This window comes from Oncorhynchus masou, chromosome 30, assembly GCF_036934945.1.
Source record: "Oncorhynchus masou masou isolate Uvic2021 chromosome 30, UVic_Omas_1.1, whole genome shotgun sequence".
Classification (NCBI taxonomy): Eukaryota; Metazoa; Chordata; class Actinopteri; order Salmoniformes; family Salmonidae; genus Oncorhynchus; species Oncorhynchus masou.
The window spans coordinates 20,952,820-20,967,087 of NC_088241.1; the positions used below are offsets into that span (position 1 = coordinate 20,952,820).

The 14,268-nt window shown below is 42.4% G+C and overlaps 1 protein-coding gene across 1 annotated transcript in view; it reads right to left on the bottom strand.

The window, feature by feature from the left end:
- The window catches only part of LOC135522313 (thrombospondin type-1 domain-containing protein 7A-like), a 106,943-nt gene that overhangs the window by 33,158 nt on the left and 59,517 nt on the right, over positions 1 to 14,268 (bottom strand). Inside the window, exons 8-10 of the mRNA XM_064948449.1 lie at positions 12,624 to 12,818; positions 7,886 to 8,144; positions 2,042 to 2,157 (exon numbers count right to left, since the gene is read on the bottom strand). Of these exons, the coding sequence (XP_064804521.1) occupies positions 2,042 to 2,157; positions 7,886 to 8,144; positions 12,624 to 12,818 (570 nt within the window). The remainder of the gene's footprint in view (positions 1 to 2,041; positions 2,158 to 7,885; positions 8,145 to 12,623; positions 12,819 to 14,268) is intronic.

Genomic DNA, 14,268 nt, shown 5'->3' on the forward strand with positions numbered 1-14,268 from the left:
CCATTCTGCCATGTCAACCATCCATCCAAATCAAATAATTCCATGTGTCCGTCTTTGTCTTTCTAAACGTTCACTCACGTAGCCTATTCTGTCACGAATCTCGCCGAAGACTGTTAGAATTTGTAACATATTCCATGATATGGGATAATCCAAAGAGCAACACAGCAGCTGTTGATTGCCAGTCATCATCATTCATCACGGAGCCTTTGCTATATACAATCAACACACCATTTTCAAAGACTATGGTATTTGATGCAAACATAGAAAAATACTTTTGCATTTGATTCAATCACATCACATTGTCTTGTTCGCTCAAGGAAGGCAATTTGGCCCTGGCTTGCAAACAAAATATTCAATTTCGCTGTCATTACAAAACGTAGATTCTTTTCGTAGATATGCGTTAGTCCACAAAAGTTCTATCTAGCGCCCCAGTGAGGGGGAGGGTCACATAACCTTGCGACCTAGCTCTAGCTCTACTTCACGCTCCCTGATTGAGAGAGGCGTACACTGTGGCAGACAGTCCAACAGTGAGCCAGACAGGTTTAGGTACTTTGACAAATTTCAGAAATTTGCCGTTGTTCCCCTTTAAATTACTTTGAGACATTCCATGTCAAACTGACATATCTAGGGCAGAGTGGGCGAATGTTGACTGCTGTATGGTTGCAGTAAAATCAACATAGTCGTCAAGTTCAAATCTAATGATGAAGCAACGTGAGGAAAACGGATGCTTTCCCCACCATCAGCGGTATTCCCAATAGACACACCCGTTGAATAAATACAATTAAGAACTATGACGTTCTGCCAGAGCTCTGACTATAGACCGGTGGTTCCCAATCCTGGTCCTGGGGACCCAAATGGGTGCACATGGTTGTTTTTGCCCTCGCACTACACACCTGATTCAAATAATCAACTCATCAGGCTTGGATTATTTGAATCAGGTGTGTAGTGCGAGGGCAAAAACAAAAATGTGTACCCCAGGACCAGGATTTGAGAGCCACTGATCTAGACTGATTAAGATGTAGTTTTATGGTCCAGGACTGGCAAATCATATTATATGAGTGCATTACAGGCTCTGTGTATCCCTGACCTTTAGTTTCAACCAGTGTGGGTAGGAGGCAGGTCATCCTATACAGCAGGAGAACATCAGCACTACTATCAAAATATACGAGTGCGACTGTGTGTGGCGAGGGCCAAAGATTTATGCGCTCATGCCAAATAAAGAGGTCATCGAAATCTGAACGATGATGATTTCATCCCATAAATCAACGTAATGTATTCAACAATGTCCTCCAGCTGTGGCCATGGCTGTCTGACAAAGGTGACCTGGTCTGAAGGCGTTTTTATTACAGCATGAAAACAAAACAACAACAACCACAACATGGCACCCTGTCACTTGTAGCCACAGGCTCGTATGTTTTCTGGGTTGCATTAAATTAGGTCATCTTAAGGTCCTCCTACATGTCAATCTGTCAAATGAAATATCCGTAATGAAACGAGAGGAATACAATTTAAGGAAACTGTAATGAGTTGTTTACATTGCATGCATCACCTAATTGGTGGCAGTTTCCTTATTCGTCCCAGTTTTACATTGGTTCATAATATAAATGATCTACAAATGATGCTTCATGATAACAGCTGACATGCATAATATTCACCCGAGCAGTTGGATAAGCAAGACATTGCCATAGTTCTTAGTTCCCAAGAGACTTACAATGAACAGGTACAGATGTATGATATTAATTTGAGCAGTTTGCTACAGCAGGAAAATAATTCCTGCAGCAACAGAAAATGTGAATTATTATTATGTGAATTATAATTAGTAGACATTTTTTGTAGGGGTTGATGTGTTTTTTTGTAATGGAAAATGAAGTCTGAAATTTCAGTGGAAATTATAAACTTTCGAAGCCTTTTTAAGCCTCAAATACAACTGCATAGCAGGTAAGTTCTCCTGCAACAGGGCGATCAAATTAAGATCCAACATCTGTAGGGTTGTTATTTGTGTGCGTGTCTTTGCACAGTAGCTTGAATTCTTCTTTCATACCTGCATCACAGGTGGGAGAGCACTGGGACCAGTCGCTGAAGGGGGTGACGATGCAGTCCCTCTTACAGGGCATTCGACAGGGTCGCACTGTACCTGGACGAGGACTCTCAGGACATCTACATGGTAAACATAGACACACTACTGGTAACACATGCAAACATATAGCTGGTAACACACAGACGCAGGCTTCTCACTTTGGCTGCAGGAATTCAAATTCCTAATCCGATTGGCCAAGAGCCATGGAGCTATCGTGGGACAGTGGTAGATTCTTGGCTTAGAAGATAGTCCTCTCAGAAAGTACGGTAGCCTGCTTGGCTTCCTACTATGTCATTTTTTTTTTGTAAAACCACTTGGCTTTTACAGAGAGAAATCCAGTGTTTCTGAAGCACAAACTAGGACAACAGGAAGCAACTGTCTGTTAGGAAGTCCTATGTCTTATGTCCATGTCAATCGATACCACTGACAGATAAGGAAAGAGAAGATCATGTTATGTCTTATGTGGGGGCAATGTGAACATTACCTACAGTATACGGCTTTGGCAGCCTTTCTTAACATTCATTCCTCTTCCATGGAGAATCTGCATTTAATTCCTCCAGGCTAGATTCAGTTCACTATAGATAAGACCCTCCATGGGATTCCTTCCCGTTTTAAATTGATTCTATTACTGGACGATAATCCGTTAGATCGCTGGGATTGTGGTTGGAGCCGGTCTTCATATTTAACGGACAAGGGGTTATATGTAATCTCCTGCCTATAGTTATAAGTACCTCTGATCCCCAGTGAAAGGCCACTGGATGAAGATAAACGGGGGGAAATTGTCCGTCTACATCAAGTCATCTGATTTTTGGGAACATGGCCTCTCCTGGGGCTTTTTAAGTGATGTTCCGGCTCTATTTCCTCATCCTATTGCCGAGATAGCATAGATAGCCTAGCTAGCGCTGATCATCTGGCTCAGGGTTCAGACACTGGGAGTAGGAGCAGTCTTCTCCTGGGGTTGCTCCACTCGTTAGCACCGTGTCGTCAGGGGAGAAATAGGGTGCCTCAGGGTGCCTCACACGCACAATGTGATAGTGCAGCAGGCAGCCATGCGAAGAGAGGAGAGATTTATGTTTAATACCAATAGAGAGGGAGCTAAATCCCCCTTTAGTGAGACAAATCCTCTGGCACGTTCGTACACTGTTTCTACACTCCAAAGCAGTGCTCGGGGATGGAGAATAGAGAGCTGCTGCTGCTGCTGCTGCTGCTGCTGCTGATGATAAATATGGGTCAGGCTTGGATCAAATTAGTTTCCTATTTCCTCTTTAGGTTTAAAGAGTTTTACACGAATGAACTGCAATCAGCAACAGGCGCAAAGGTCATGGGAACCTGTTTAAGGACAAACTACTTCAGAAGACTACAGGTAGCAATCATCTAGGGAAAACAGTAGAAGATGAGACACGACAACATGACCCAGATTGAGCTTTTGAGCTGAGCATTAAGCACCTCACTACACCTCACAGGACTAATGCTGGGCGCCCTCCGGCAGACAGAGACATCCCTACCGTTCCTTTTCAGTTTTAATGACGTTCCAGACGAAACACAGCAAAATACGAGACACAGCAACGTGACCCAGATGAGTGGTTGACCCGAGCACTTAACTACCTCACATGACTAATGCTTAACTAATGCTTAACTAATGCTTAACTAATGCTGAGATAATGCTGAGCTAATGCTCCAGCAGACAGAAACATTCCTACTGTTCCCTGTTACTTTAATTGTATTGTAGGCCAGGTGTAATGATAGTTATTACGCGAATTTGGAGGCTAAAAATGTAATTACATTCTCATTGGAAAGAAAACACAGGCCGTGTTCATTGCTAGAACACAATACCGACGCCACAGAAAACTTCACCGCTATTGAAGTATGCAGACTTTTCGACTAGACATTAGATTATCCAATTAAAGCATCTTCTGGTTTTCGCCGACTTGTTTTCCCTGCTAGTGTTATCACGTCTTAATGATCTTTCAATGTAATGATTTGTAGTGAGGCAAGAAACGCAACGTTTACTCTTGAGTCTGTCCCACAGCACATCATTAAGAAAAGTCTGCTAGGGTAATGTTTTTTTGTTCTGCTATTTGCTATTATCGCTTCAATAATCTGTTCGGCAAGAGATTCTTCCAGATGAGCATGCTGTGTGGTTGAACAGACAGTGAAGAAACGTCGCAACCCACAACATTTTAAGAGACTGCAAAAGCACACACAGCCTGGCACAGAATGATAAGCACTAATTAAATTCATTATTAACAAGTACAACAGCAAATCAAACATTTTGTTTAATATTCGGGGAGGAAACAGCTCCGGCTTTGCGTACGTTTCTTTGGCCTCTGTCTCGACAGCTTTCAACCATCTGTCACTGTCATCCACAGTGACTAAACACAGTTGTCGTTAAGACACATCCATGTACTTGACTATGACTGTCAAACACTATCACAATTATTCATCCCAACTCCTTTTCCGACAGTCCACGTAAGCACCAGTGCAATCACACAAACGCATCGGGCGTCAATCCCCATGCAAATTGTCACAATCAATAAGCCAAGATGTTTTTATTCCAAATCCCACTGCAGTACTCTGTATATAGACGGATAGAAGCGTATGCCTGAGGGAGTGACATATTTGTCTCGGAGAGACTCCCTTCTCTATTGGGCTTTGACAGTGTGTGTGGTGACACTGTGTGAGGTTCACTGCCTCGGGGTGTGTGAAGATAGCTCTGAGCCCTCTGTGAGTGAGCTGGAGCACATCTGCATACACACCAGCGAGGCAGACGTGTGTACTTGGCAGGTAGGTTTGATTAGCGCTCCCACCGGGCCTCTGCCAGGTTCCTGGGGGAGCGCTAATCAAACCTACCTGCCAAGTAGGATGGTGGGAAGAGAAGACACAGGTGGGAAAATAACAACTAGAGACCATGTCAAGTCACAATGCAGCGCACTGAGTGCAGGCAGGGTGAAACCACCTCGACACTTAAGCTAGATAGCTGGTGGGCTTAGCGGTTCAGTTTTGAGATGAGTCCACACCATCTCTCCCAAGCAAATGGAAAAGATTGGCACCAATTGGACATCGACGCACCCTGACATAAGACCACTTTTGAAGTCTTACAATGACGGACAAATATTGATTTTAGAATTAAATATCCCTTCACAACAAAGGACTTATAGACAAGGCACTGAGAGAACGCACTTTTGGAGCTTTGCCAGCTTTAGCAGTCTTAACCTAATCCACCATGACAGGGGAAAACCTTTTTAAGAGCAACAGTGGCTTGAAAGAATGCAAAACATGCAGGAAAGTTATTTCATAACAAAGGCAAAATACAGAGGCCTTAAAAGGATATGGACTCCATAGTAAAGCCTATAATGGCCCAGCACCTTGGACTGGGAGGTTTTATCCTGCCAGGTGAAAATCACTTCAGGACCTTGGATAGCAGATCCGTAAACTGTAGACTTACGGTTAAGGTTTCTAGATCTTAAATACAGCAGGTTAATTAGTTAAATAAACATAACATCCCACCTAGATAAGCCTAGCAGAGCAAATCAGCACCCCATGCAAGAGCACAACTTTAGGCAAACTGTAAAGTAAACTTATCGATGCATTTTGAGGCTGCGGTGTTATGTTCTGCATTGCAAACCATAGACATCCTGCATCTCTCATCTTGTGGTGATTTAATTGCCTTAAAGAATCAAAGCCACTTAATTACTGTCATTATCATCAGTGGGAAATTACACAGGCCTAAATGAACAGGGTTAATTAGCCTGTTTGGGACGGCATATATATTTATTTATCTGGGATTGGCTGTGGAGTAGAGATAGGGCTTGAGAGCTGCTCTTCCTACTGTATGACTTCTTGTCATACCTTTCTAACTCTCTTTCTGACTCTCTGTCTCTTTTTCTAACTCTCTCTTTCTAACTCTCTCTCTCTCTTTCTAACTCTCTCTTTCTTAACTCTCTCTCTTTCTAACTCTCTCTTTCTAACGCTCTCTCTTTCTAACGCTCTCTCTCTTTCTAACTCTCTCTCTTTCTCTCTCTTTCTAACTCACTTTCTTACTCTCTCTCTTTCTCTCTCTCTCTCTCTCTTTCTAACGCTCTCTCTTTCTAACGCTCTCTCTCTCTTTCTAACTCTCTCTCTTTCTCTCACTTTCTAACTCACTTTCTAACTCTCTCTCTTTCTAACTCTCTCTCTCTCTCTTACTCTCTCTCTCTCTTTCTAACTCTCTCTCTCTTTCTAACTCTCTCTCTCTCTTTCTAACTCTTTCTAACTCTCTCTCTTTCTAACTCTCTCTCTCACTTTCTAACTCTCTCTCTCTCTTTCTAACTCTCTCTCTCTTTCTAACTCTCTTTCTAACTCTCTCTCTTTCTAACTCTCTCTCTCTCTCTCTTTCTAACTCTCTCTCTCTCTTTCTAACGCTCTCTCTCTCTCTCTTTCTAACTCTCTCTCTCTTTCTAACTCTCTCTCTCTTCTAACTCTCTCTCTTTCTCTCTCTTTCTAACTCACTTTCTAACTCTCTCTCTTTCTAACTCTCTCTCTCTCTCTCTTTCTAACTCTCTCTCTTTCTAACTCTCTCTCTTTCTCTCTCTTTCTAACTCACTTTCTAACTCTCTCTCTTTCTAACTCTCACTCTCTCTCTCTTTCTAACTCTCTCTCTCTCTCTCTCTAACGCTCTCTCTCTCTTTCTAACCTTCTCTCTCTCTCTCTAACTCTCTCTCTCTCTTTCTCTCTCTTTCTAACTCACTTTCTAACTCTCTCTCTTTCTAACTCTCACTCTCTCTCTCTTTCTAACTCTCTCTCTCTGTAACTCACTTTCTAACTCTCTCTCTCTCTTTCTAACTCACTTTCTAACTCTCTCTCTTTCTAACTCTCTCTCTCTGTAACTCACTTTCTAACTCTCTCTCTCTCTTTCTATCTATCTCTCTCTCTTTCAAACTCACTTTCTAACTCTCTCCCTCTCTCTTTCTATCTATCTCTCTCTTTCAAACTCACTTTCTAACTCTCTCCCTCTCTCTATCTATCTCTCTCTTTCAAACTCACTTTCTAACTCTCTCTCTCTCTTTCTAACTCTCTCTCTCTCTTTGTAACTCTCTCTCTCTCTTTGTAACTCTCTCTCTCTCTTTGTAACTCTCTCTCTTTGTAACCCACTTTCTAACTCTCTCTCTTTCTAACTCTCTCTCTGTAACTCACTTTCTAACTCTCTCTCTCTCTCTCTTTCTAACTCACTCTCTTTGTAACTCACCTTTTACTCTCTCTCTCTCGTTCTAAATCTCTCTCTCTTTCTAACTCTCTCGCTCTTTCTAACTCTCTCGCTCTTTCTAACTCTCTCGCTCTTTCTAACTCTCTCTCTCTCTTTCTACCTCTCTCGCTTTCTATCTCTCTCTCGCTTTCTATCTCTCTCTCGCTTTCTATCTCTCTCTCGCTTTCTATCTCTCTCTCGCTTTCTAACTATCTCTCGCTTTCTAACTATCTCTCGCTTTCTAACTATCTCTCGCTTTCTAACTATCTCTCGCTTTCTAACTATCTCTCCCTCTCTTTCTAACTCTCTCTCTCTCTCTCTCTCTTTCTAACTCTCTCTCTCTTTGTAACTCTCTTTCTCTCTTTGTAACTCACTTTCTAACTCTCTCTCTCTTTGTAACTCACTTTCTAACTCTCTCTCTCTCTTTGTAACTCACTTTCTAACTCTCTCTCTCTCTTTGTAACTCACTTTCTAACTCTCTCTCACTTTCTAACTCTCTCTCTCTCTCTCTCTCTCTCTCTCTCTCTCTCTCTCTCTCTCTCTCTCTCACAGACTCATGCACACACCTAGGGCCTAAATGTTCTTACTTCTTGGGTGGCACCTGTCCCACGTTGACCCGGACACAGATGACCTTGCGTGTCTGCATGCCCCGGGAGCAGGGGCCTTGCCCACTGCTGTTGGGGCCGGCAGCAGACCTGGGGCCAGTGGTGGTGTTGAGGGCTGAGGCTGAGGGGTCTTCAGTACAGGGGCCCCAGGGGCCAGTCTGCCAGTGGTACACCGTACATGCATGCTCGTTGCAGTTACGCACCTCCTGCAGGGAACTGCTGTTGGGGCACATGCCACCACCTAGGAACATGCACCCACACACGCACATGCACACGCACAAACAAACGCACCCACATAGAAAGGGCGAGCTGATGAGTTACTTTATAGAGGTTTGGCATCGTGCACAATGACAGTGCAACATATAAAAAGCAATACGTTCAAATTCTCTACCACACCACACACATATACAGGGTAGTCCCAATGTCATCAGTCAGGGAGGCTCTGGCTTATACACGAAGCCCTTACAAAATGACAGATTCTGCCATAACAAAGTCTGAAAGATTCAGCCAATTATTGATAGTGACAGTCCATGATGGTGTTGAAAGGCTTGACCTCCCCCGGTGATTGACAATGCATTTGAATCCTCCAGCCCACTTTGAGGCTCAGACGATTCATCTCCTCCTACTGCTAGTTGCAAGTCTGATTATCAACCCACTTCTCCACCTCTGTTGGATTTACATCCAACACATCCAACATCACCCTGTCCCTTCTTCACCTCTCTCTCATGCGCGCTCTCTCTCTCCTGTCTGTCAGTCACTCTCTCTCGGTCTCTCTCATCTCTGCTCAGTGGAGGCAGGTGGGTCGATTCAGAGCCCTTAGTGCTTCAGAGAAATTGCAGACACTTACAGTTTTGGGCAGTGATGAAGGGGCATTGTGGGACTGTAAGTCCTCCACACCTGCAACATCCTGAGATGAAAGCCAACCTGTTCCATAATGAGCAGCAGTGGTGTTGTTCACAGGCCGGTCAATGTGGAATGCCAACTCAGACTAATCTAAACCTGATGGCAAATGAACAGACCTCCTCCTCCTTCCTTTCTGCTGACTTCTACCTGCTTACATCGCTGATGAACCATATCGGTTTGCTGGATCTGCCCATAGTGTAAACTAACCAGACAAATAAGCCACATATGGTCCCCAGACTGACCTAGAAAAGTGGTTTGGTTGGGCAGCGGTCAAGGTCTATGTCGATTCTACAGGGAGCTGTAGTGGATGATTTATGAATGGTGAAGCAACTTGGTTCCAGTCTCAATGTGACAAGTGGGATCGCTTTAATGCTACTCAAAGGATGCGGCTCATGGAATATGGGTTCTGTTTGCGGTATGAATTTCAGCACTTTTCTGACTTATTCATACAATGTACTCCGAAAGACATCCATAATGTATCGGGTGTCTGAGCTAGCGCGGTTACATTTAGTATGCGGCTTATGACACTGGAGCTTGGGATCACCTAACAGACGGCACACTTGCCTGCTAAAATATCTAGCTTTTGGGAGGTATTCTTCGACAGTAAAAGACACAAAAAATATTGAAGTAGCATATATAATGATGTGAAGACTTTCCACATCGGTGGGGAAGAACAATCAGAAAAACTTTAAAGGGCCAATAGGCAGTTTCTGTATCCATTTTTGGACTTATAAATGAATGATATGTACCTACTAGAAGAATATAACTTAAAAAAATGCCTACTTGTTTTAACTGTCGTACCCCGTCATAACCTAAATTATAATCTTGTTTTACTCCAATGTTTGTAAACAAAGTAAATGTAAACAAACACTCTACACCCTCAAAACAGGTTTAAACCCACCATTTTGATGTAATGGATAATCAATCCTTGCATCCATAGCTCTGTCTATACATTTTTAAAGTGGTTCCATTTCTCCAGCCTCATCCTGCAGCGTTTTACTGAAACAGTGACGGGGAGGACACTTTTTTATTGTTTCAACAATGAGTTGCCCCTTTAAATCCTCTACCCAACTCTCCACGCAAACAATATCTGCTACTCATCACCTGCTACTACTACTACTACTGTTACTACTACTGCTACTACTACTGCTGCTACTACTACTACTACCACTACTAGTACTATTACTATTTTAAAAGATAAAAAATAGAATGTACCAAAAAGCTTTGGAAACTTTGGCACCCTTGAAAGACCTTAGGAAAACATTGATATTGAATGTTAAAATTCTCACATCAAGATATGAGAACGTGTAAATGCATTTGAAGAATGAGTTGTCCTTACTTACTGTACAACAATGACAAAGCGTAACACAACTACGTATTTCACTAGATCTAGTGCTACGAGGACTTTAAATCAAACCTATGGTGCCCAAAGGCTGTCGAGGTGTACAATTGAAGTCAGAAGTTTACATACACCTTAGCCAATTATATTTAATCTCAGTTTTTCACAATTCCTGACATTTAATCCAAGTTCAAATTTCCTGTCTTAGGTCAGTTAGGATCACCACTTGATTGTAAGAATGTGAAATGTCAGAATAATAGTAGAGAGAATTATTTATTTCAGCTTTTATTTCTTTCATCACATTCCCATTGGGTCAGAAGTTTACATACACTCAGTTTGTATTTGGTAGCATTGCCTTCCACAAGCTTCCCACAATAAGTTGGGTGAATTTTGGCCCATTCCTCCTGACATAGCTGGTCTAAATGAGTCAGGTTTGTAGGCCTCCTTGCTCGCACACGCTTTTTAAGTTCTGCCCACAAATGTTCTATAGGTTTGAGGTCAGGGCTTTGTGATGGCCACTCCAATACCTTGACTTTGTTGTCCTTAAGGCATTTTGCCACAACATTGGATGCTTGGGGTCATTATCCATTTGGAAGACCCATTTGTGACCAATCTTTAACTTCCTGACTGATGTCTTGAGATGTTGCTTCAATATATCCACATAATTTTTCCTCCTTATGATGGCATCTATTTTGTGAAGTGCACCAGTCCCTCCTGCAGCAAAGCACTCCCACAACATCATGTTGCCACCCCCGTGCTTCACGGTTGGGACGGTGTCCTTCGGCTTGCAAGCCTCCCCTTTTCCTCCAAACATAATGATGGTCAAATTGGCCAAACAGTTCTTGCTTCATCAGACCAGAGGACATTTCTCCAAAAAGTACGATCTTTGTCCCCATGTGTAGTTGCAAACTGTAGTCTGGCTTTTTATGGCAGTTTTGGAGTAGTGGCTTCTTCCTTGCTGAGCGACCATTCAGGTTATGTCGATATAGGACCCCTTTTACTGTGGATATAGATACTTTTGTACATGTTTCCTACAGCATCTTCACAAGGTCCTTTGCTGTTGTTATGTGATTGATTTGCACTTTTCGCACCAAAGTACGTTCATCTCTAGGAGACAGAACGCATCTCCTTCCTGAGCGGTATGATGGCTGCGGGGTCCCATGGTGTTTATACTTGTGTACTATTGTTTGTACAGATGAATGTGATACCTCCAGGCGTTTGGAAATTGCTACTAAGGATGAACCAGACTTGTGGAGGTCTACAATTATGTTTTTGAGGTCTTGGCTGATTTATTTTGATTTTCCCATGATATCAAGCAAATAGGCACTGTGTTTGAAGGAAGGCCTTGAAATACATCCACAGGTTCATCCACACTCAAATTATTTCAATTAGCCTAACAGAACCTTCTAAAGCCATGACATCATTTTCTGGAATTTTCCAAGCTGTTTAAAGGCTCAGTCAACTTAGTGGATGTAAATGTCTGACCCACTGGAATTGTGATACAGTGAATTATAAGTGAAATAATCTGTATGTAAACAATGGTTGGAAAAATTACTTGAGTCATGCACAAAGTAGATGTCCTAACCAACTTGACAAAACTATATTTTGTTAACAAGACATTTTTGGAGTTGTTGAAAAATAAGTTTTAATGACTCCAACCTAACTGTATGTAAACTTCCGACTTCAACTGTAACTACAGTACAGTCTATAAACATTGACAGAAATCCTATTATTTTGTCATTTGTCAACATATCGCTAAGGTTAAATGTAGCTAACAGCTAGTTTCAATCACAAGTGTTACCCTCCATCACTGTGATCCATGCCACTACCATTGCAGTTACTGTAGGGAGGTAACCAACATGCAGATCAACTTTTAGCCAAAAGTTTATAGTGACAGACAGACAGAGATAGTGACAGACAGACAGAGATAGTGACAGACAGACAGACAGACAGACAGACAGACAGACAGACAGACAGTGTGATAGACAGACAGTGACAGCAACATACAGCAACAGACAAAGAGACAGACAGTAACAGACAGTAACATACAGCAACATACAGAGAGACAGGCAGCAACAGACAGTAACATACAGCAAATGGCAGAAAGACAGACAGTACAAGACAGTAACATACAGCAACAGACAGAGAGACAGACAGGCAGTAACAGTCAGAGGGACAGACAGTAACATACAGTAACAGACAGAGTGCTAGACAGACAGACAGCAACAGACAGAGAGGCAGACAGACAGCAACAGACAGCAACAGACAGAGCAACAGACAGTAACAGACAGTAACAGAAAGAGTGATAGACAGACAGACAGTAAAAGACAGAGGGACAGACACTTTGAAGGTCAGTGTGACTTGAAAGCTATACAAAGAGAAAGACCCCTTTAACATGGTATATTAACACTACAGTAGATATACAACACAGATCGTACAGAACGGCACACCATCTACAGTACATAGTCTCATCGTCACCTTTGCCAGCGTTGTAGGCCAGTACGGACCGGGTCCTCAGCTGCTTGCCCTCCATGGTTTTGCTGGAACAGGTTTGGGAGCAGGAGGACCAGGAGGTCCAGTCGCTGAGGACACAGTCCTTAGGGCAAGGCACATCACAGGCGATGGGCTCAGGGGCAGGGGCTCCCCCACACAGCTCCTTGTCCACCATGTCACCTGGGTGGCACAAAAAACGGTACGGTCAAGGAATGCTCACCATTATAACAATGGAGAAACAATAATTGATTGACCTTTTATGTACCTTTTCAATACAGAAAAAAATCTCTAAGCAACAACAGAATCTGTAATTGTACTGCACTTTATATGATTTATAAGAGCAGACTCTTATCCAGAGCTATTTACAGGAGCAATTAGGGTTGAGTGCCTTGCTCAAGGCACATCGGCAGATTTTTTTCACCTAGCCAGCTCGGGGAGTCAAACCACTAGGTTACCCACCCCCCATTATAATGTCTACAATATGATCAACCACACCACTATTTCCTGGTCTTTTGGTGGGCTTGTTTTTATATATATTGTTTCCTTAGAGTCATTGAATGCTAATCAATTTCAACCCACACAATTCATTAACATAGACATTCTGTTGTCTTCCCTTTGACATCACAGTTGGATCAAATGTTTGGTAACTGTTTAATAGCGTGCGAGGATAATCTCTACAATATATGAATAATGGTGCCGCTATTCTCAACGCAACTCGATCTGAATAGTGAATTAGCTTTGGACAAAGTAAGTACAAACTCACATGGGACTTAAACATTTTACACTTACATTTTTGTGATTCATGACCGCTTCATTGGGTTATACTATTAAGTCACATATTCTGTATGTGCTTTTAACAGGTAAACCTTTTACTGTTTGTGGGCTAAATCAGGGTCACACAAACAAATCTACTTTGAAACAAAAGTATATTCCTCACCCACATGGTTATGGGCTTACAGCCAGCCACCTGCACCATGTCAGATATAGAGTTGAAATGTATAACATTTTGCGTTTGCATCCCAATATTACACTTCACATACATCACAGAAGACTGAGACATAACAAAACCGTTTGACATAGATACACCGGATTTTCTGTTGTTTTAAAAAAAGAAGACGTTGATTAATTATGAAATGATGAAAAATTGTAGGGAATATTGTTGCAATGAACTTGAATTCAAAACATTTCCCAGCACTCCAAATGAGCAACACAATGGCTCTGCATTGTACATATGTATCTTCCGACGGTTGGTTTTTGCAATTTCAGGCAGAGGATGAGTTGAGCTTCAAACCCTCCTACCGGCCCAGCCTATACATTAAGATGACACTTTGAGGAGTATTCAGTGAACCAATCGTGACTGAACCGAGACCGTGTGGAAATGCGAAGGGACAGGGAAACCCAGTGGATCTCACGGTGGCGAAAACAGAAACGGAACAGAACACCCTTCACTAGAAAAACCCCCAGGCTTTAGTGAGCTGAGAAAAACGGTCCCTTTTAAATGAGTCAGAAAAGTTCATATCGGTATAGATCAGATACGCTCAGTATCGACAGTGGAGTTTCAATGACATTTGTATAGACTTTTGTCTGCGGTGTGGCTGTTTGTTGTTGGTGAGGCAGTATCGCGGAGATA